This window comes from Squalius cephalus, assembly GCF_949319135.1.
Source record: "Squalius cephalus genome assembly, chromosome: 10".
In the NCBI taxonomy this organism is placed as follows: Eukaryota; Metazoa; Chordata; class Actinopteri; order Cypriniformes; family Leuciscidae; genus Squalius; species Squalius cephalus.
In genome coordinates this window covers 7,158,335-7,178,957 of record NC_137131.1, presented here as the reverse complement: position 1 = coordinate 7,178,957, position 20,623 = coordinate 7,158,335, and the positions used below count along the sequence as shown (strand labels likewise).

At 37.2% G+C, this 20,623-nt stretch overlaps 1 protein-coding gene across 1 annotated transcript; it reads right to left on the bottom strand.

Moving 5' to 3' along the window:
* Window positions 1–869: 869 nt before the first annotated feature.
* igfn1.3 (immunoglobulin like and fibronectin type III domain containing 1, tandem duplicate 3) lies at window positions 870–20,616 on the bottom strand. The gene is made up of 24 exons (XM_079883994.1): window positions 19,712–20,616; window positions 15,352–15,430; window positions 15,111–15,233; window positions 14,878–15,017; window positions 14,454–14,553; window positions 14,302–14,343; window positions 14,141–14,189; window positions 13,803–13,980; window positions 13,393–13,506; window positions 13,155–13,317; window positions 11,875–12,147; window positions 10,431–10,859; window positions 8,547–8,671; window positions 8,261–8,402; window positions 7,854–8,147; window positions 6,972–7,268; window positions 6,421–6,600; window positions 6,157–6,285; window positions 5,679–5,987; window positions 5,185–5,270; window positions 4,900–5,092; window positions 4,281–4,577; window positions 3,845–4,171; window positions 870–2,395 (listed from the first exon to the last, which is right to left on the bottom strand). Exons 2-24 carry the CDS (start codon window positions 15,398–15,400, stop codon window positions 2,391–2,393), a joined length of 4,044 nt encoding a protein of 1,347 aa, XP_079740120.1. The 5' UTR covers window positions 15,401–15,430; window positions 19,712–20,616; the 3' UTR covers window positions 870–2,390.
* Between the last annotated feature and the right edge of the window lie 7 nt (window positions 20,617–20,623).

Below are 20,623 nucleotides of genomic sequence, written 5' to 3'. Positions count from 1 at the left end.
CTGTGGGACAGTGTAACAAGATGGTGGGATGTGTACATATGGATATGAGGATAAATGTTGTTTCTCTAAATATTAATATCATCGTCTCATCATATGTTTTATTTTAGGGCTTAAAAAGTTGGGCTATCTCCTTGAAACCATTTCATAAACTCCGACTGGCTTATTAATAAATTATATTATGGCAGCTGTGAACACTGCTGAGGACAGTGTGACACCTATTATGTAAATTACAGCTGACCTTTCTATGATGAGTGGTCTAAACTAGTCATTTCTTAAATAAAGAGGCAAACAGTCTGAGGCTCTGATGTTGTTTATTAGTAAGTAAAATGTTTTGGGAAATTATTCATGTGTGCTTTGTCCAATATAACTCAATGGATAAATTCAATAACAAAATGGAGCTGCAGTTAAACGGTATTATCACACTTAAAAATATAGTCCTTTGTGCTAAACCTGGAACCAGTTGAGATCCATAAACTGAGGTTCCTAATCATTTTTTAACCCTTGACCATGGCAGTTAACCCTTTTTAATATCATTTAATGTAATATTACCTCATCACAGCAAAACTCAGAAGGTATGTCATTGTTAAATAGTGTCCAGCATATATATATATATATATATATATATATATATATACGCAATACAAATGTACAAAATATATTTTATATAAAAATGATATCAATATTTTGATACCGGTATAACTGTCCCTACATGACTGTGCTACTTTCACGTCTTCCATATCACTGTGTCTCTTCCTTCTCAGATTAACAGTTTCCATCTCACATTAATAATTTAAACTCAAGTCAATATTGAATGCCCATTTATTTATGTATTTAGTAAGTAGCCTTTTAATGTACAGTCAGCCGATCATTATGCTACAAATAAACCCACACAAACCCATGCACATTTTCCCTCACATGTTTAATAATACAAATAATTTTAGGAAATGTTCATGCTCTTTAAATTCTTCAATGGAGAATTACACTTTTTTTTTTTTTTTTTACTTTCTTTTACTTTGTAAATCAAGGCCATTACAAATGGCTCAACTTGTGTTAACATATACTGGATGATGTAACCTACTTAACCAGGCAAACAACTGGAAGGGTCAATAAAGCACACTTGAGCTAATCTTTGTTAACTTGCGCAGTCATCTGTCTAGGTTTGCTTTGGTCAGTTCTCTGGCCCATTGGCTACAGTCCTCTGTTGTGTGTGTCTTATCCATTTACAAATTATAGCCAGAACCCACATGCCAAGTGCATTTGTCCCGCGTTATGTTTGAAAATTTATTTCCATTTGTTTTCAATAAACATTTTATATGTACATACTACATACTATGCATATGCACTTGGAGGGACAGATATTTTAGGAAGGGTAGTATGTTTTAGTGCTTGGTGCCTTTGAAAGCATTTATTGCCATGTCAAGCTCCAGATTGAGCAGGAAATTATGTTAAAATACTTTAATTTGACAAAATAGCACAAGATTGTGTCTACTTTCTGCATGTCTGCTGACAGATTTTCAGATATGATCACTTAGTGTTCTGCAAACTATAGAGGCCTGAACTCCTTGTCTGCAGAGGCACTGCCAGCTGTCCTCTTGACCCAGTCCCTCTCTGACCCCTGCCACACACTAACCCATCTGCCACCAGGTTTATGTGCATTCCCAGATTTACTACTAGCATGCACTCTCGTCTCTGTAAGGGAAAGTTAATAATGGAAAGCTATAAAGCAAGACCCAAGGCCGGGTCTGTGAAAAATAAAACACCTTTATGCTTTTTCTTTTCTTTTTTATTTCATACATTGGGTGACATGTATTTGTAAATGCCTCAGAGTAACATATTTTGTACTGATTTTGAAAATGCTTCTATGGGGAGATTTCAACATTCCTTACTGGTAGGGGGGATTTTTATGATCATGTTTTATGGCCAACTTCAAATATTTACAAGGAGAGATATTGCACAACACTGACATTTGCAAGCAGGTTTACTAGCTATTAAAAGCAAATGTTACTTGTTTTCACTTTTAAGTGTTTATATACGTTGCCCTAGTGGGGTAATGTAAAACATAATAGTATAACATAACTTTGGACACCAATATTTGAGACAAATATGGCTTTATACAGTTTTGTCAAAAGTATGTTTGATTGAGGCACTATTATGTGTAATTCACTCCTTTTAATTATTGAGGGCAGTCAGCCAAATTAGGGCAAATGAATACAATGATCAAAATGGCAAAAGGTTGCATAAACTCATTGAGATATTAAGCAAAATATTGTACTGAACTGCATTATGAAATCAAACATTAGCATTTGACATTAATACTCTTAAAACATTTGGCTGAGGTTTTCAATGAAAATCGATGATGTGTCACAGGTCTTTCACATGTCACAGATAGTTCACTCTGAAAAATAAAAAAGCAGAAATGATTACTTGTAAGGATACAATGTTTTTCCCAATGTTTATAGTAATGTCCAATAAGCATACATTCACACTACCGTTCAAAAGTGTGTGGTCAGTAAGATATTTATTTTAAAGAAGTTAAAACTTTTTTTCAGCAAGGATGTATAACATTGATCAAAAGTGGCAGTAAAGACATTTATAATGTTACAAATGTTCTTTTGTACGTTCCATTCCTCACAGTTTCCATAAAAACATTAAAGTCCACGTGAACCGGAAGTTGCAAACGACTTTTCTCCAGTGTTGTGACGTCTTTCCCAGTGAAAAGGAATATTGAACAGAGGGCAGGGTTTTACTCTAGCGCTCCTCCTCTCCATCTCTCACTCATAGCAGACTAACGGTTTGAGGGGAGTGGTTAAGCGTTTCCCAACCCAAGCCGTCAAACCTACATCATCAGCCATTCCAGACCGGAAGTAACTTAAGACTTTCGGCAAACAATTTTTTTCTGTGTATTAACTTGCACGGATTAATTTTTCACCACAAGACTAGTAATATGTGCTAACAAAGTAAATAGGGTCAATTTTGCAGCTCTTTAAGCAGCACAACTGCACAACTTTAATAATAAGAAATGTTTCTTGAGCACCAAATCAGCATATTAGAATGATTTCTGAAGGATCATGTGACACAGAAGACTGGAGGAATGATGCTGAAATTATTTGCCATCACAGGGATAAGTTGCATTTTAAAAATGTAATAATATTTCACAATATTACGGTTGTTTCTGAATTTTTGATCAGATAAGATTCAATAAGGTTCAAAAACATTATTTTACCAACTCCAAACTTTTGAACGGTAGTGTAGGGAACAACGGGGCTAAAGGCACACCGGGGTAAAAAGTGCATTCGATTTTATTTTCCTCTACACCACTAGATGGCATAAAAAGTACAGCAGCACTTTTCAAAACATCCACTTGTGGAAATTTAGCTGATCCTTAACGCACGCGATCGTGGGCAACAGCGCAAAGTTGATTCCGTAGTTTTGTTCACGGTGAACAAAGCAACAGTTTTTCAATAACGAAAGAATATGTAAAAGAATGGTATTTGGGTAAAAGGCGCCCCTGCTGTTGGGGCGAAAGGCACAATAATTAACATGATAATAAACAGCTGGCTGACATTTCCATTTGTTGACATGACATGGTTAGATTCAGATGGTAAATATCATATCACATTGGGTGTCCACCTAAGAGATATTCACCATAATTATAATGAATCCATCATATATAAAAATATGATCTATAATCTCTTCATCTATAAGAGATCTATAAAGTGTACCTTTAGCCCCGTTGTACCCTACATGTATTGAGCATCTGCACAAATGTAAATGTAGCTCAAACACTTATATAAGACAGAGTCAAACTACAGCTGGTATTTTCACACATATTCTGACAGCATACCTAAGATTGTCAGCTGTGTGCTGCATTCAGCACGGCCAAAAGAGTTTTCTGCCACCGCTTTGTATTCTCCGTTGTCTTTGGCACCGACTCTCAAGATGAGCATGGAGCAGACGCCGCAGGTGTTTGAAATGTAGTAGTTGGTGTTAGTGTTGAGGCTGACGTTGTTGCGGTACCAGGTGACGTGAGGTATGGGGTTGCCTCTCACGGCACAGCTCATGTAGCACTCATATTTCTCCGGGGTAGCGTGCGTCTTCAGTGGAACCGTGAAAATGGGAGCCGAGTCAAAGTTGCAAGGTTTAGATGGGGCTAAGTTGAGCCTGAACTTTTCTGCAGGAGACAGGAAAGCATGCTAAATACAACAAAGAGTATTAAGGAGTAGATTTAATATTCTTTATCGTGAGCGGACCAAAAGAGGTAGAAGCACCAGCCAGCTCACCTTTCTTTCTTACAATGCCCCATGTTTGGGACTCAGATGGTTCTGAGAGGCCTATGTCATTTTTGGAGTACACGCGGAACTTATATTCTCTTCCTGGCATGATGTTAATTGCTGTGAAGTTGTTGTTGAACAAGCGGTCAGCGACTGTCTGCCAGGTGCGTTTAATGGAGTCCCGTTTCATCACCATATAGTGCAAGTGATTATCTCGTTTCTCATCAGGAGAAGCATCCCAAGAAACTGTCAATGTGCCAGGGACATTTTCTTCCAGCTCCACTGGGCCAGGTGGCTTGGGATCATCTGCAAACATGCCAGGTATCCACACAATCCATAATATTCCTCAATATTATTTTAGAGATTTTGCCAAGAAGAATGTGTTCCTTGATAAACATGTTTTTTTGGTCCTGGAATGACTAATAACAACCCCTGAAATCAGAGGGAAATTATTCATAAGTTGTTGAAGGCCCGGCCCTAAATCTAACCCTAATATCTGATTGGCTGATGCTTTTCCTGGATGAACAAGTACAGTACATTTATCCAGAGACACATTCTACGTGTGAAACCACAGTAAGCAAATTAGATTTCAGTCCTGATGCATTTTGCTTTTAATATTATCTCTCACCCGTCACTCTGATCTCAACACTGAACGTCTCCTGACCCACTATGTTCTTGACGATGATGGTGTAGATCCCAGAGTCAGAACGCTCAGCAGATGGAATCAGGAGCTGGGATGTCCCATCTGCATTGCTCACGGTTACACGTTTGGACACAGGCGTTCCATCTTTCAGCCAGATTATAGTTGGCATTGGGGATGCCTGCAAATGAGATTTCATATTTTGTTATTAAATTTAGGAAGACATCTGAGGATAGGAAAATGTCTGTTTAGTAAATACCACCATTTTGTTACCTCAAAGTTTATGATGACCCGAGCAGAATTTTCAGCTCTTACAACCATAAAGCTCTTCATTTTGCGATTGGTGAAATTTGGCCTCACTGAAAAAGAGATTTGGAGAGTAACAAATGTGCTGAAATGTATCATTTCAATGACAACTCTCGGAATAGTTTTAGCGTGTTATTGATTATGGCAATGTTAATGTATTTGGTCTTGGGGACTAGATCTGCTACGCTGCTGCTGCTGCAGAGCAAGTATGAATTTGCTACCGCTAATAGATACACAGACACACTGCTGTTAGCATGTAAAATAAGCTGCCGCTGCATAAATAGATATGCACATTATGTAGCAGATCTAGGCAGGTGGAGCTGGGGGAGGTGAAGGGATTCAGAGGAACTCTGCAGGACTACCTTACAGCAAACAAAGTATAATAACAAGAAATGTAAATACAGTGATGCACGTCCAACCTTTTGACTGTACACATTATAAAAAATATATTCATATTATACCAGGTGGAGGCATGGCAATGATGTAGTTGTCCAGATCTCGGGGTTCCCCGTCACCTCCTTCATTGGTTGCAACTACTCTGACCCAGTACATAGCCATAGACTTGAGGCCAAGAATTGTATAGGAAGATGAAATGAGTGGGTTGGAGTTGCAGCGACCCCATTCTGTGTTCTCAGCTGGCCTTAATTCCACAAAATAACCTTTGGCTTCATCCTGGACACCTTCCTCTTCCTTTGGTTTTGTCCAACTCAAAGACAAAGAGGTATAGGTGGAATCTGTGACTTTCAGGTCAATGACTTTACCAGGGGGTTCTGAAATCCCAAATTGAAGTACAAAAAGGTCAGGGTAGTTCAGTTGTAGGATTATTATTTTTCTTGTTTTATTGTGGTTTTATTTCAGAAGATTTTGAACACATTTCATCTTGCACTACAAAAATACTTATAACGTGTTAATATGATAATTATTTGAGTATCGACTTACTTTTAGGATCTCGGGCTATCACAAATTCAGAGGGTGTGCTTGGTTCTCCAGCACCAGAGAAGTTGATGGCAGAGACGCGGAATTCATATTCCATTCCTTCAACAACCTCTTTCACATCACACTGTTTGCCTTGGGGAGGACAACGAGTGAAATAAGCCTATGTAAAAGTCTAGTATGTTTTATAGAACTATACACTATACACTATAGAACTATACGGCAACACAAAAATAGAGTAGAACTTGGAGAGCCAAAAAACAAACAAACCTTTGATTGGCTCATCAGGGGGGTTCACTTGACCCCATAAGTTGCTGCCCCGTTTGCGTTTCTCTATATTGTAGCCAACAATTTTGGTTCCACCAGTGTTGGTAGGAGGTGACCATGCCAAAGTGATACAGTTCTTGAAGGCACTGACCACTTTTGGTGTAGATGGTGGTCCAGGATATGCTGTAACAAATGAGTCCTTTTAATATAATAATTCCTGCATGATTTGGTGAAAAAAAAATCTAATTTAAAATTTTCTGATAAAAAATTGTGATTTAAAATATTTTGATTAAAAATGTGTTTAGGGCGGCACAATTTGACAGATCATGAGCTGATTGTGTGTAATTGAACACAGTGCTGCGCTTCACTCTGAAACACACAGCATATATTTATTTAACTAAATCCCCGCCTTTGCGATTTAATAATCATTATCACGATTTCAGTTGTATTTTAATTAGTTGTGCAGTACTAAATTTCTGTGATAATGGGTGTTTATTTACATTTTCAGTAAGATCTTAATGCTGTACTTAAGATCCAAACACATGGAATCTCACCTTTGGTGCCAGCCTGGATGTCAGTTGTCTCAAAAACATCACTGGTTCCCTCTGCAGTCAAGGCCCTGATGCGATAGCAGTACTTTCTTCCGTGGTCCACATCAGTGTCCTTGTAATGGGGCTCTGCGGGGATGTTTCCAATCTTTGTCCAGGTGTTGCGTCCAATTTGGTTACGCTCCAAATAGTAGTTCATTAAAGGAGAACCGCCATCGTCTTTTGGGGGCCTCCACTTGAACTCCACACAGGATGCTGAGGCTTCTAATACTTCAACAGGTCCCATTGGGTTGGTGGGTTTATCTGAAGTACAAGAATGAAATACCAGGTTTTTTTCTTAGATTAAGAATTGGATTATATTTGTAAATTCTTTTGGGACAGGTTATTTGAAATTTTCCTTCACTGTATACCCAGCTAATGAAAATATATTCTAAAAACATTTTGTTAACATCCCCGTTAAGTTATGAAAACTTTAATTAGAAATGTCCCATTTAAAAAAAAAAAAAAATGTTTTAAAATATTTGTATAAATTTTTTTTAAACATAAGGAAACATTCCATTTTATCATACTTCAAGCATTATGGGAATGTTATTTTTGAACGGTACTTTCTCTGAACATTCTAAAACAAGTAGTAACATTTAAAAAACGTCCAACTAAACATATTAAGAAAAAAATGCTCCATGAACTGTGTGTGCTTCATTACACTATTAAAGACCAGATGACTTTGAAAGAACTTTCTATTAACATTACTGTAAGAATGTTTGTTCATAACCTTGAGATAACCTTGCCAGAACGTTAGCTTCATGAGAATGTTCCCTGTTAGCTGGAAACACAGCATTCTTCTTAATTACATGTTACATGATATTACATTGCCTTTCAATTACCAACCTAGAACGATGAGTCTTGAAAGGGCTTCAATGGTTCCATACTCATTTTTGAGCTTCAGCTTTACTTCTCCACTGTCTTTGCGTTGACACTTCACAAGTAGAAGGCGACTGTGACTGGCCGATTTCTCAATCCTAATGTGATTATCCTCAAGCATCTCCTCACCCTCTCTGTACCACTGCACTTTCATTGGCTCGCGACCCACAAACTCCAGTTTGAAAGTTGCATTTTGGCCAACCTTGATTATTACAGGCTCTGAAAATTTAGCCAAGTCATCTTGATTCATCCTTGGTGGATCTGAAATGCAATATACAAAAGATATTCAATGTAAAGTTTCTGACCTGTTTATCAAATAATGCGCCTCCATATTTTACATGACCAGTCAAAGATTAATAACAAATATTAATTACCTTCCACGACCAAAATGGCCTCAGTTTTACGTCCATCTGCCTCAAATCGGTACTTTCCATTGTCCTCCTCTGTGCAGTTTGTTACAATCAATTTATGAACTGATCCATCTTTGACTATCTTCAGATCATCTGTGGCTGTTATCTATACAGATATTTCAACAGAATATTTGCTTACTGTATAAAATCACAGCTCTAGATCATGTCTAAATGAATAATATTGATTTGTGTATTGGTAATGAAGATAACTATTACACTGGAACTTTGAGCATTATAAACCTGTGCTTACCTCTTTTCCATCTTTATACCAAATGCCATCGCATTTATCACGGCTGAGTTTGCACTCCAATTCAGCTGACTGACCGATGATGGCATGAACATCTGACAGCCCACTGATGAAGTGAACTCCCGGGTCTGAACAACAGGTGCATTGACAACAGTTTGATGATAAATATTTCTACTCAATATCCTAAGTAAAACGGTGCATTGAGCAGATCTACAGAACATAGACTGTAAATAGACAGGACAATAAAAAACATCTCAAAACTAAATGAATTTTGTTCCGTTTGGTTTCGCCATGGGTTGTCGCACATGTATTTTTCCGCCGATGCGCACAGAACACTGTGCTAAAATTCTCCCGAGTAATGAGACATTTGAGCTGGTTCTTTTTAGGGAGTCATAAACATACAGTGCAACCAGTATGTCCGATTCTCAAGTGCATTACTCTTAAAGTCCTTTCTATTTAGTGAATTAAAAGCAGACACCATGGCTATTGTCACACCTGTCAGCTGGTGTGCCAATGATAGCCACCAGAGGGCACTCCTCATGTCTCCTTAATCATATCTGGTAAATGGTAAATGGACTGCATTTATATAGCGCTGTCAACAGACCCATGGCCTCCAAAGCGCTTTACATATTGCCTCACATTCACCCATTCATTCATTCACTCATTCATATGATTTGTATATGGTTTGTAGACAACCTACATCAGGGGTGCCCAATCCTGCTCCTGCCGATCGACTGTCCTGCACAGTTCATCTCCAACCCTAATCAAACACACCTGCCTTTAATTTTCAAGTGATCCTGAAGACCTTAATTGGTTGCTTCAGGTGTGTTTGATTAGGGTTGGAGATGAACTGTGCAGGACAGTCGATCGGCAGGAGCAGGATTGGGCACCCCTGACCTACATGAACCACTGAGCCACTGCCGCCCCTAACTTGAACTACATTACCCATAACACCTTGCCTGGACTCATTATGTTTGATTACTTCCAGCTGTGTATCATTATCCTGTTAAGCTCTGCCTATATTAGCCCTGTGTTTTCATTCACTCTTTGTGATGTCTTGTAAGTGACACACTGCATTTCTGAGTGCTTTTGCTTTGGTTTCATGTGTCATTGTTTTTGATCTTCTATCTGGTTTCTTGGGTTTGCCTGTGTTTTCGCACCTGTTTTTTTTTTTGTTGTTTTTTTTTTTTTTGATAATCTTCCCTGTGTTTTGACCATTTTTCTGGTTTTGGATTATGATTCTGGATTGAATAAAGCTGCATTTGGATCCTCAACCTCTGTGTCAGGGCAGTTCATGACCGCTATGTCTGAAAGTGCATCTTTTGAGTGGGTACTTATTTTGAATAAGTAAAAGGGAAAGTATGTGATCTTGGTTGCAGCCTGTGACTAGTTAAGCCTGAATCCTGAGCTAATGATTAATTTAAGCTTGTTCTTTTTTTGTGAATCAAAAACATACAGCGTGACCAGGAATATTCGATTCCCGAGCAAATTACTCTTATGAGCCATTTTTGTTTCACAAGTTCACACTTACATATTAGATCGAGTAAAGGTATATGTGTATTTAGCGTGCTGTCCGGGAGAGGGCCCCGAGCTCGGAATTTGGCCCGAACTCCTGAATACTGCAGGTTCTTTTTAGTGAAAAAAATACTTGGACCACAATTATTGACTTGCTGTTCATATGAAAGTGTGTAGTCAAAGATACATATTATGAGACTTGTTAGTGGTATTTTTATTTTATTTTTTATATAAAAAAAAAGTAATTATGAAATATGATTTTTGTTTTACATTTATTATCTAAATGATCCCCACAACATTTCTGTTTTTTGTCATAATTTCTTCCCCAAATTCCAAAGAATCAGTAATGGAAATGGTAAATCAGTATCTTACCGATAATAGTGTCTGGGATTAAGGGCCCAGTCCTCACTCTCTTCCTTGGCTCCTCGCCGGGAGTCTCTTCCTCTGGTGGAGGTGGAACAGCTTCCTCTGGTTCTGGTTGTTGTTCCTCCACCTCTGGCTCAGGTTCTGGCTCAGGTTCTGGCTCCCCTGCTACAGCTCCAGATTCTGGTTTGGGTTCTGGTTTAGGTTTAGACTTTGGTTTTGGTGCTTCTGGCGCAGCAGTTTCCTCCACTGCTGGTTCCTCTTTTGCAGCAGCCGCCTCAGCCTGAATTTGTTTCAGTTGCTCCATCCTCTCTTCACGCTCCTTCTGCAGCTTCTCCTGTTGCTCTGCCGCAATCTTGGTCAAGTCTGTGCCTCCACCTCCTGCTTGAGTGGTTTTGCGTGCTGCCTTCTTGCCCCTCTGGTTTGGATCTGGGTCAGCTGTTTCAAGGGCAGACCAACATAGGAATAAGGTGTTAAAATTCGGGTCATTGAGTGGAAAACTTGCTGGATGTCTACATGGCACTGCACACGTACATCCAGCTCTCAATGATGATATAATGGATATAAATGGTCGTTTAAACAATGTAAGCAATCAGTTTTCTTCTGTGCTCATTTATTTATATTTGAAACATTTGATTGAAATGATAAATTTTGCTATTTTAAAATGAATTATTTATGAGTGCTTGTCAGGTTGGTCAAATCAATGAATTAACTATTGTGCAACCTAATTGTTCATTCATTAGAATGTTTTGGCTAGAATGTGAACTAAAGAGTCTAATTTTGAATTTATGAATCAAATCAATAAAGTTTATTTTAACTGGGGCTGTGTCCGAAATCACCCTGAAATAGAGCTCTATTTGAAGGGACAGCCATTTGTAGTGGTGTCAGAAACCATAGTGGACATTGAGTGCACTCATTCAGTCCCACAATGCACCGCAATAACGTGTACAACCGATGTGTGCTCAACGGCTAGAGAATACCCATAATGCACTGTGAGAGTCACACATGAAGTGAATTCTCACGTCTGACCAGAAGATGCATCCATCCATTTTCCAAACCGCTGGTCCAATGTGGCTACAGCGTATATCATACAGGTATAAATTCCTTTTTAATTAATTATTACATTTTTAGATTAAGGTTTCCATGGCAGAGTTCAAGATAAATCTTTTCAAAACTACTGGAGCTGCCAGTTTGCTACGTTTCAAACGATTATTAAACAGCAAGCACAAACTAAGCAAAAGCTCTGAATTCACACTTGTTTTCATTTACTCTTTCAAGTGGACTATATTAGTGGAGTAAAGTAGGGAATAGTGAATTAGGGTATAGGGGGCGATTTAGAACACAGCATGGGAGTTAAATAGCTCTTACTGTACATCCAGGGATCCACACACTTTTATATGTTTATAGTTAATCCAATAAATGTAATATGGTTGATATCTGAATTTGATCTTACGCTCCACTACCAGCCAGGCGTTACATGACTTCATCCCAGCCACAGCTGCATAGATGCCCTTGTCCACTTGCATACAGTCCTTCACCAACAGTCTATGGATTAGCATGTCCTTGGAGACCGTGATGTCATACTTTTCACTTTGTTCCAGAGGAACGTTCTTGCCTATCCAAGAAATCTTAGGGAGCGGAGCAGATAAGACACATTCGAACACGGCATCCTCTCTTTCCACACACTTCACTTCCTGAATCTTTACCAAGAAGTCTGCCACTGGAACTGCAAAGGTAAAGATATCAAAACAAGCATGTATTAACCTAAAACTGTACTTTATGTGGTAACATCTAAATTAACTGGTTTGATCAATCAGAATAGTTGGATCAAAAATGAAAATTCTGTTATTGCTTATTCACCCCATGTTGTTCCATCATGTTTTATTTCTCCCCTTTGTGAAACACAAAAGGAAATGTTTAACCTGAATCTCCAAGCTGCTTTTCAATCAGAGAAATTGAATGATTTACTGTAAACTGTCGAACTCCAAAAAAGCACCCGAAATGTAAATTGCCATTGCATTTATTTGAATGCAATTGAATTTGAATGCAATTGATTTTGAAAGTGCAAAATAGATTTGAAAGCTACTGTGTTTAATAAAATAAATCTTGTTTTGTGTCATGTTATAGCACTATCCAATTTGATTGTATATATGTGGCCATGGACCACAAAACCAGTCACAAGGGTCAGTTTTTTTAAATTGAGATTTATACATCATATGTAAGCTGAATGAATAAGCTTTCCATTGATGTGTGGTTTGTTAGGATAGGACAATATTTGGCCGAGATACGACTATTTGAAGATCTGGAATCTGCATTGAGAAAATCTCCTTTAAAGTTGTCCATGTTGGCGATTGTGCTGCATTCACTCACAAAAATAAATGTTTTATATATTTACGGTAGAAAATGTACAAAATATCTTCAGGAACATGATCTTTACTTAATATCCTAATGATTTTTGGCATAAAAGAAAAATCGATAATTTTGACCCGTACAATGTATTGTTGGCTATTGCCACAAATATACCAGTGCGACTTGTGACTGGTTTTGATATCCAGGGTCACATATGAGAAAGAACAGTTCAGGCATTCTCCACAATATTGTGTTTCACAGAAGAAAAAAATTCCTAAACATTATGGAAAGATACTGTAGGAGGGTGATATAATGCTGACAGAATGTTAAAACTTTTTTAATGTTAAACACTATAAATGATCTTTCTAAATGCTTAAAGCTCACTTTTAAAGTCAGTGGAGAAGATATTGACCCCCTCAACATCAACTTGATACAATCCAGCATCTTCTGGATTCAAACCATGTACACTAAAGATGAATTTTCTGCCGACTTGACGCAGAGAATGCTTCTCATCTGTTTCAGTGGTAAATGGAACCATAACACCATCCTGTGACAAAAATATATTATTATTATTTTATTTTACTGTAAAATGAAGTAATTAAAAATGCGTGTGTTGTTTAACCTTGAAGAGAAAGATTTTGGAATTGGGATCTTTGAGATCCATCTCAAATTCAAATTCGGCACATCCAGGCGTCTTGATTTCAATATGTCTCAGGCTGCTCAGGTGTTCAATGTACTGTTAGAGGAAAAGCAAGTTAAAAATATACATTGAAACTTTCAAAAGATGCCTCTGAGGTTAGATTTACATTTAGGCATTTAGCACATACACTTCCTGGGCAAAAATAGAAATAGAGACCAGTGAGGTATTTCACACGTCATTCATTTTCAGATTTATATGTTGAAAATTATGACATTTGTTATTTTGTTTGATGGATTTGGTTAAGCCTTGGCAAGACCTTTTTTTAATGAGGTGTATCAGTATACTTGATACAATGATACATAATGATTTTTCACTGTTCATTTGTAATGCACCTGAGACTGCTGCTCCTCTATTTCCCTTTTCTTTTCATTCAGCTTCTTCAACATCCCGCGGAAGTCAGTCACCCCATATTCAATGCAGATGCGCTCGTAGTCTTTCTTATCAGCGCTCAATAACAGTTCCCAAAATTTCTCGTCAACTTCTCCATCTTTCTTCGCTTCCTTTTGTGTTCTACAAACACAAACACAATACACCATGAACACGTCTTCCCGGGATGTCCAGGGTCAGGCTGAACACATGCATCTGCTTTTGCATTTCAACAAACATATAAACCATTCAAAATGCAAAATTTGTGCTAGAATCATCATTGGTATGATCAGCAAGAACTTACCGAGTCCTCAGGGTCTTTTTTAAATCGACTACTGCTTTTTCTCGTTGTTCTGAAAATAAATAGAGTTGCACTATTCATCTTTATTCTCAAGGAGAGGTTGTATTTGAAATACTTTTTTGTTTTGCTTCAATGATTCACTCAAGACTTGAATGCAAACAGACCTAATCGTGCCTCCTGCATTGCTTTGCTCTTCTTGAACCCAACTGAAAAAAGAGAGAATTCTTGTTTTTCTCAGCACAGCGGAGGCAGATAACTGATTCACTTTTTTATTTGTGCTTGCACAGGTACAGTTGGAAGAGGTTTTTCTACTGACCTTCAATCACATTGAGTGTGACCGTGACTACAGCACGTCCATACTCATTAATTGCATAACACTTGTACGTGTCTGCTTGATCAACTCCAACATTGGGCATCTATTAAACACAATTTGTTTTTTATTAATAATACTGTATTTTTATTGGTTTGAATTCACAAAAGTAAATGCAAGTAAAAGCTGTTCCTAAATTAGAATTATACACTACATGGCGAAAAGTGTGGAAACACCTTTGGCTATTGTGGCCCTTTTCTTTTTCAGCATGGCAATGCATGAACCCCATTGAACACTATTGGGGTGAAGCAGAATACATTTTTAAATTTAAAAGTGTTTGTTAACTTTTTTTTGGCCATCTAGTGTATTTTTATAAAGTTTTTTTCAATGCATTTTAATGCTATTGTACAAGTTGCGGACAAAACAGCACCTGTAATTGATGTTCTCCTGAGACTGGATCATACGAAGGAATATATCTTCCCGGATCAGATATATCTCCGTTGTTTCGAGCCCATGTTACGTTTGGTGTTGGATCTCCAGTGATGATGGCTTTGAAAAATGCAAATTTCCCTGTGTGAGAGTTTAACAAAGTCAGTTGAGTACTTCTGAAAGACAGTCATAATTTTTTTAGCATTAAAGATGCTTTGAGCTGCTGAACCATACCTTCCTGAATAGTCAAGGCGATGGGTTTGCGGGAGAAATCAGGGTGACTTTTTCCTGCCGGGATTTCCTCCACAAACTGTGTGATCATTACTCCTGGGACTTTAGATCGCTTCTTAATGGCCACTGAGGAATCAAAAGTGAGCAAAAAGTTAAAAGCTGTGATACTTCATACATTAAATCAATGGATTTTGAAAAAGTTCACAGTGAATTTTTTTAAAACTGAAAATAGAGGAATATCTACCTTGCCCAGGAGCAGTGGGTTCCACTTCTTTACTTTTTGTGAATTTCATCTTGGCATGTGGGATTCAGAGAACTCAGTCCTGTAGGATGAGTAACATAAGTGATCAAAAAAATCATCAGATCCATGAACTGTTTTAAAGGAAATAAACACATGTTTATATTTATTTTTAAACCTGTATGACATTCTTTATTCTGTAAGGGAAAAAATACATACAGATATTTGGAAGTGTCTTTGGAAAAGGAATATTTTACTCAATTTCATACTCTGTTAACTCAAGAACTGTTGTGACTGGACCATTAAGTCAGTGGTTTGAACTCAAGAATTGGATCAGAGAGCAAATTGTTCTTTTGAGCTGGTTCTTTTCAATGAACCATTTGATTCGGTTCACAAATCGGTCTAAATGGTTTGTTCACAGATGGACTGATTTGTGGAGTAATAGAACCATTGAACCTCACTGAATCAATGGTTCTCAAGTTCAGCTCGTTGGAGTTGAAAACTATGAGTGAGCAATAAATTCAGTTTTGGTCTCTTCAGATGGTGACTATGAATTGTATGGATATTTTTTGTTAAATGTGAATTTCTGTGTTCTACAGAAATAAAATGACGGGTTTGAAGCGTCAAATAATGTATTTAATTATTTATTAAAAATTTTGGCATTTAAAATGTGAATTTTACCTAAACCCAGTTGAAGTGAATTCACTTTATAACTACTGTACTTTTGGTGCGTTTGATAAGGCAGACGCTGTCAATCTTTCAAGTTTTGTGATTTGTTGTGAAATTAGGGCAAAGTTCAAGAATATGTTACATTTGAAATGCTAGATGTTGTTCTGATGAGCGATCGTAATGAATATTTGACTCTGATCATGTGTGTTCCCTAAGGCAGGGAGCATGGAGCTTAGCGGCAGGGTTAAGCTAAGAGCTTCTGTCAGCTTTTCTCTACAGCAACACGAACACTCCAGCTGTCTAGAATGTAATTCATGGTCTAGTCACCGGGGGAAAAAAGCTGGCAACAGTGTCACTTACACCGATCCGCAACCTCAGGATTTAAGCAATATGTCTACTACAGGAATGCAATGCTGACACATTTTGAGTAAACCTCATCTCCTGAAGTCTCTATTAGATGGGTTTGTTGGAATGAAAGTAGAGACAATAATTGTGTCTGGAGGTGGTGGCTGTAAATTAGTGAGAGAAATGCGGCAATTATATTTTCCTTGGATTACAACTTGGATTTTTATCGACACAGGGTTTCTACAGTAGCTTCTTTTTGCCAGAAAGCCTTGTTAGTTTGGGTTTCTGGTGAACTGAAGAGTGGTAGTGACCCTATAGAACTTGTGGCCATGTATATTGTATGAAATACTAAATTGACATACTTGAAACTGTATTCAGAGATTTCAAAAGTGTATGTATTTAAATTCATCAAACGCAGTGCTGTAGCTGCTTGGAATTGATTCACATTGAACAGTGTTATTGAGAACAGCATAATAAAGATGCATCAAAATTGCTGCTTTCTGTAGAGTAGTAATTTAAAGTGACAGTAAATTGAGGACTTCACTTCTAAATTAACACTATATGCACCCACCGGTGTGAGTCAAGTAACCCTGCATGTTTTTGTCTGTTATAGGTCACATACCTCATAAAACTATCAATCAAAACACCTCTGACGCACACTCTCATCTTAAATGCAGAGTGCTAACATTTTTCAAGAGCTCTATTTCTCCTCAATCTCCTGTGATATACTATTCCCAGATGAGTTTCATAACTGCTAGATTGAAAGGAAAAAGATTTCATAAACAAAACGATTGGTTTTCCTTTAATATTTATGTGTAGCAGTTGTGTATATGTATATTAAAAAAAATGAATCGGTAAGATTTTTTAATGTTTTTGAAAGAAGTCTCCTCTGCTCACCATGGCTGCATTTATTTGATCAGAAATACAGTAATATTGTTAAATATCATTACAATTTAAAATAATTGGTTTCTGTTTGAATATATTTTAAAATGTAATTTATTTTTGTGATGGCAAAGGAGAATTTTCAGCATCATTACCAGTCTTCTGTCACATGATCGCTCAGAAATCATTCTAATATGCTGATTTGCTGCTCAAGAAACATTTCTTATTATTATCAATGTTGTGCACAATTTAGTGAATAGATGATTTTTGATGAATAGAAAGTTCAAAAGAAGAGCATTTATCTGAAATAGAAAGCTTTTGTTACATTCACTATACTGTACAGTTTGGGGATCTCCGAATGCAACATAATGAACTGAGATTTCCATCTTTACTCTCTTCATGTTACATTGCATTCGGAGATTTTGTTTGACTGACAAAATTCCAGCCACCGAAAACACTAACTGATAAAGTGAGTCGTACAAAACCTTTCTTTTTAGTAAACTTTGTGTACACAAACAATGTTGTCAATGCTCGAGTTCATGTGTAGAGCCCCTGGTGATACTTCAAGCACAGTTTCATGTTGTGTCGAGCCTCCTTAGTGTTTTAAAAATAGCGATTTTGATGCTATCATTGTAGTGCCCCTAGCACTCCCATTCAAAAGGTATTTTGACCGAAAACGAAAATACAGTCAATCTTAAAAGTGGCGTTTCCATTGTAATTATGCTTTTACACGAATGTTTGACTCGGGTAGATTAATAAAAATAGTCTAGGTTGCAATTTGGCGAGAGTTAACCTTTAGCGAAAACCCTCGCACACGCTGAAAGTATAAAGCCCGTGTTAGGTCCTTTTTTGAGTACGAGTACACGAGCGCAGTATCGGTATCGTTGCATCCCTAAATATAATATATATTCACACACACACACACACACATATATATATATATATATATATACTGTATATATACACTATACATATACATACATACAGGGATTAAGGCAGACAGAGCACATTATAATCAATTGGTGTTGATTTATAGTGTAAGCAGTACATCAAGATAAGTTTATCTGCAGACAGCTTCTTATCAGGGATAACCATATTTGTAGGAGATGAAAAATAGCCATGCCTAGCAACTGAGACATATGATTGATTTATAAATATGCCCAAGGGAGGCCTAGAAAGGGTCTTGAGTCCTAAGACGTCAACCCCCAACTAATGGAGGAAAGGCTCCTCTTACTGCTCTGACATTATTTGTCAGATTTTATGACTTATTGAATTATCTTTTCCCCTTCTCTGTTTACCCTGCTCTTAGGATTGCCTGTGGCATTTTACATGTGCATAAACAACATATTGAGACAGGTTATCAATTATTGGTCTCATCATCATTATTCATTTACATAATTATACATGTTCATTTGTTAACATCTATGACATATGCATACAAATAATTACATACATATACAAAATAGTCTATTGTGAAGATATTGTGGGTTGTTATTTTTCTCTATAATCCATAAATTCGGACCTATTTTCAGCATTATATTTTCCCTAACCCATTAAAATTAATTGCCTTCCAGTATAATCGACCAGCAGAGTCGGTGGTTGCAGCGTGATTTGAGACCAATAAAAATAAAATAATGGTGTAAAATAAAGATTGTTTACATTTACAGATTAATGTAAGAGCTGCTTGTCATACACGTTGCTCCATGCTAAGAAAACAGACGGTGTAGCAACTGTCATCATAAAATGATAATAGGAAACCACTTTTAAGGGAATAGGGACCATCATGATATAGTTTATTGGCCCAACAGATAACTATATTCATCTTAATGAGAACTCTTCGCTATAGTGGGAATCTAACATTTTGCATCTCTACTGTTAAGAAATAACAATCATATTGTGAAATGACATAAAAAGTATTGATACCACTTTGTTTAAAGCCTTTATGTGTAATGGTATTAATAAATAATTGCAAAAAGTTCAAATGCATTATATTTGCAGATTCCTTGTTACATCTGAAATTGGTTGTTTGTCATGTGTTTAAATGCATTATACTTTCTAAATGTTTGTTCGGTGAATACAAGTATTATAACTGTAGTTACAATTATTTTTATACATTAATTATTAATACATTAAAATACTTTATAATGCATTATATATAAAGTCTTTAAGTAAAGTGGTACCACAATATTTTAGCCATTGACTATACAAATCAATACACAAGCTGCTTTTGTTTTCTTGAAAAAATGCTCATCTAAATTCAATGAAGATGCTTTACAAAAAAGCACCCCAAAAAGCACACACACACAAAAAAATCAATACATAGTTATGGTCAGAGCAGGCTTTTATCCATTGATATGGAGTAGTTCAGGGCCATCATTAACACTTCAGGCAACCCCAACCTGTGCTGATTGGCAAGGTGCATAATCCTGGTATAATATTATAAATACTAAACATTGCATTGGCTACTTACTTTGTGACTTGTGCCCCGTGCTCTTTGTTCAGCTTTGAGTGTTGACTTCTCCTTTGCTACCCAATTTGAGATGGTCCTCAAGGTGTCCTGTTGCTCCTTCGGGGTGTTGGCTGAGGGATAGGCTTACCCTTGATCAAAGACATGAGTGTGATGAGGATCTGTGACTCCTCCCTTAGATATGGGACCAGGCTGGAAGATGAAGCTTAGAGGGTCTTATTAACTATCCACTGGAAAAAGAAACTCCAGGAGCAAACGCGCAGTGCAGCAGTGACAGCGGAGGAAGCAGCGTCCTCATGATGTGAGAAAGGTAAGCTTCTGCTTCTCAGAATGATGCGTAGGAGCCTACTGATATTGATGATTTAATTCTAAAAACTGTGTATCATTTGGCGTTATAATTGTGTACCGTTTAAAAAAATGCTGCATGGGTCATAGGAGACGGCATAAAAACAAAATCTAGTTTATATTGACAAAATAAATTGGTTCTCTCTTGAAGTTTTAAATGAAAAGCCATTGTTTTGGGAGATAAATGATTCTCAATGATTCTAAATGGTTGCATTAACTTTTAATTGGCCAAGTCTGAAAATCCTTTGCTTGTTGGACACAAGTTTAAAGTTACAATGGTATGGTCAGGCCAGGGTATTATGGCCCATATATGGATAAGAAGAGACAGAGAGGTCATAACTCATTATGAAATAGTGACTCTTAAGTCTGACATATGCACATGAGCACATACATAACTACGCCACAGGAGCACCGTACTGATGTTACATTTGCCGAACACTGTCAGACCATTTAAAAAATGTAGTGGCAGTAAAATGCTCCAAATATAACGCGGACAGGCTTTTAAGTACTTTTAAGTGATGACTTTATGGTGACATCGGTATGCATTCATATGGCACTTCTGTATAATAT

What these genes read in the sequence shown, in the direction of transcription:
- igfn1.3 (XM_079883994.1), bottom strand. Translation starts at nt 15,400, where the DNA reads ATGAAATTCACAAAAAGTAAAGAAGTGGAACCCACTGCTCCTGGGCAA. An exon ending in CGCCTTGACTATTCAGGAAG is followed by an intron (nt 15,018 to 15,110) that starts GTATGGTTCAGC and finishes ACTCTCACACAG; the next exon opens with GGAAATTTGCATTTTTCAAA. An exon ending in CATCCAGGCTGGCACCAAAG is followed by an intron (nt 6,601 to 6,971) that starts GTGAGATTCCAT and finishes CATTTGTTACAG; the next exon opens with CATATCCTGGACCACCATCT.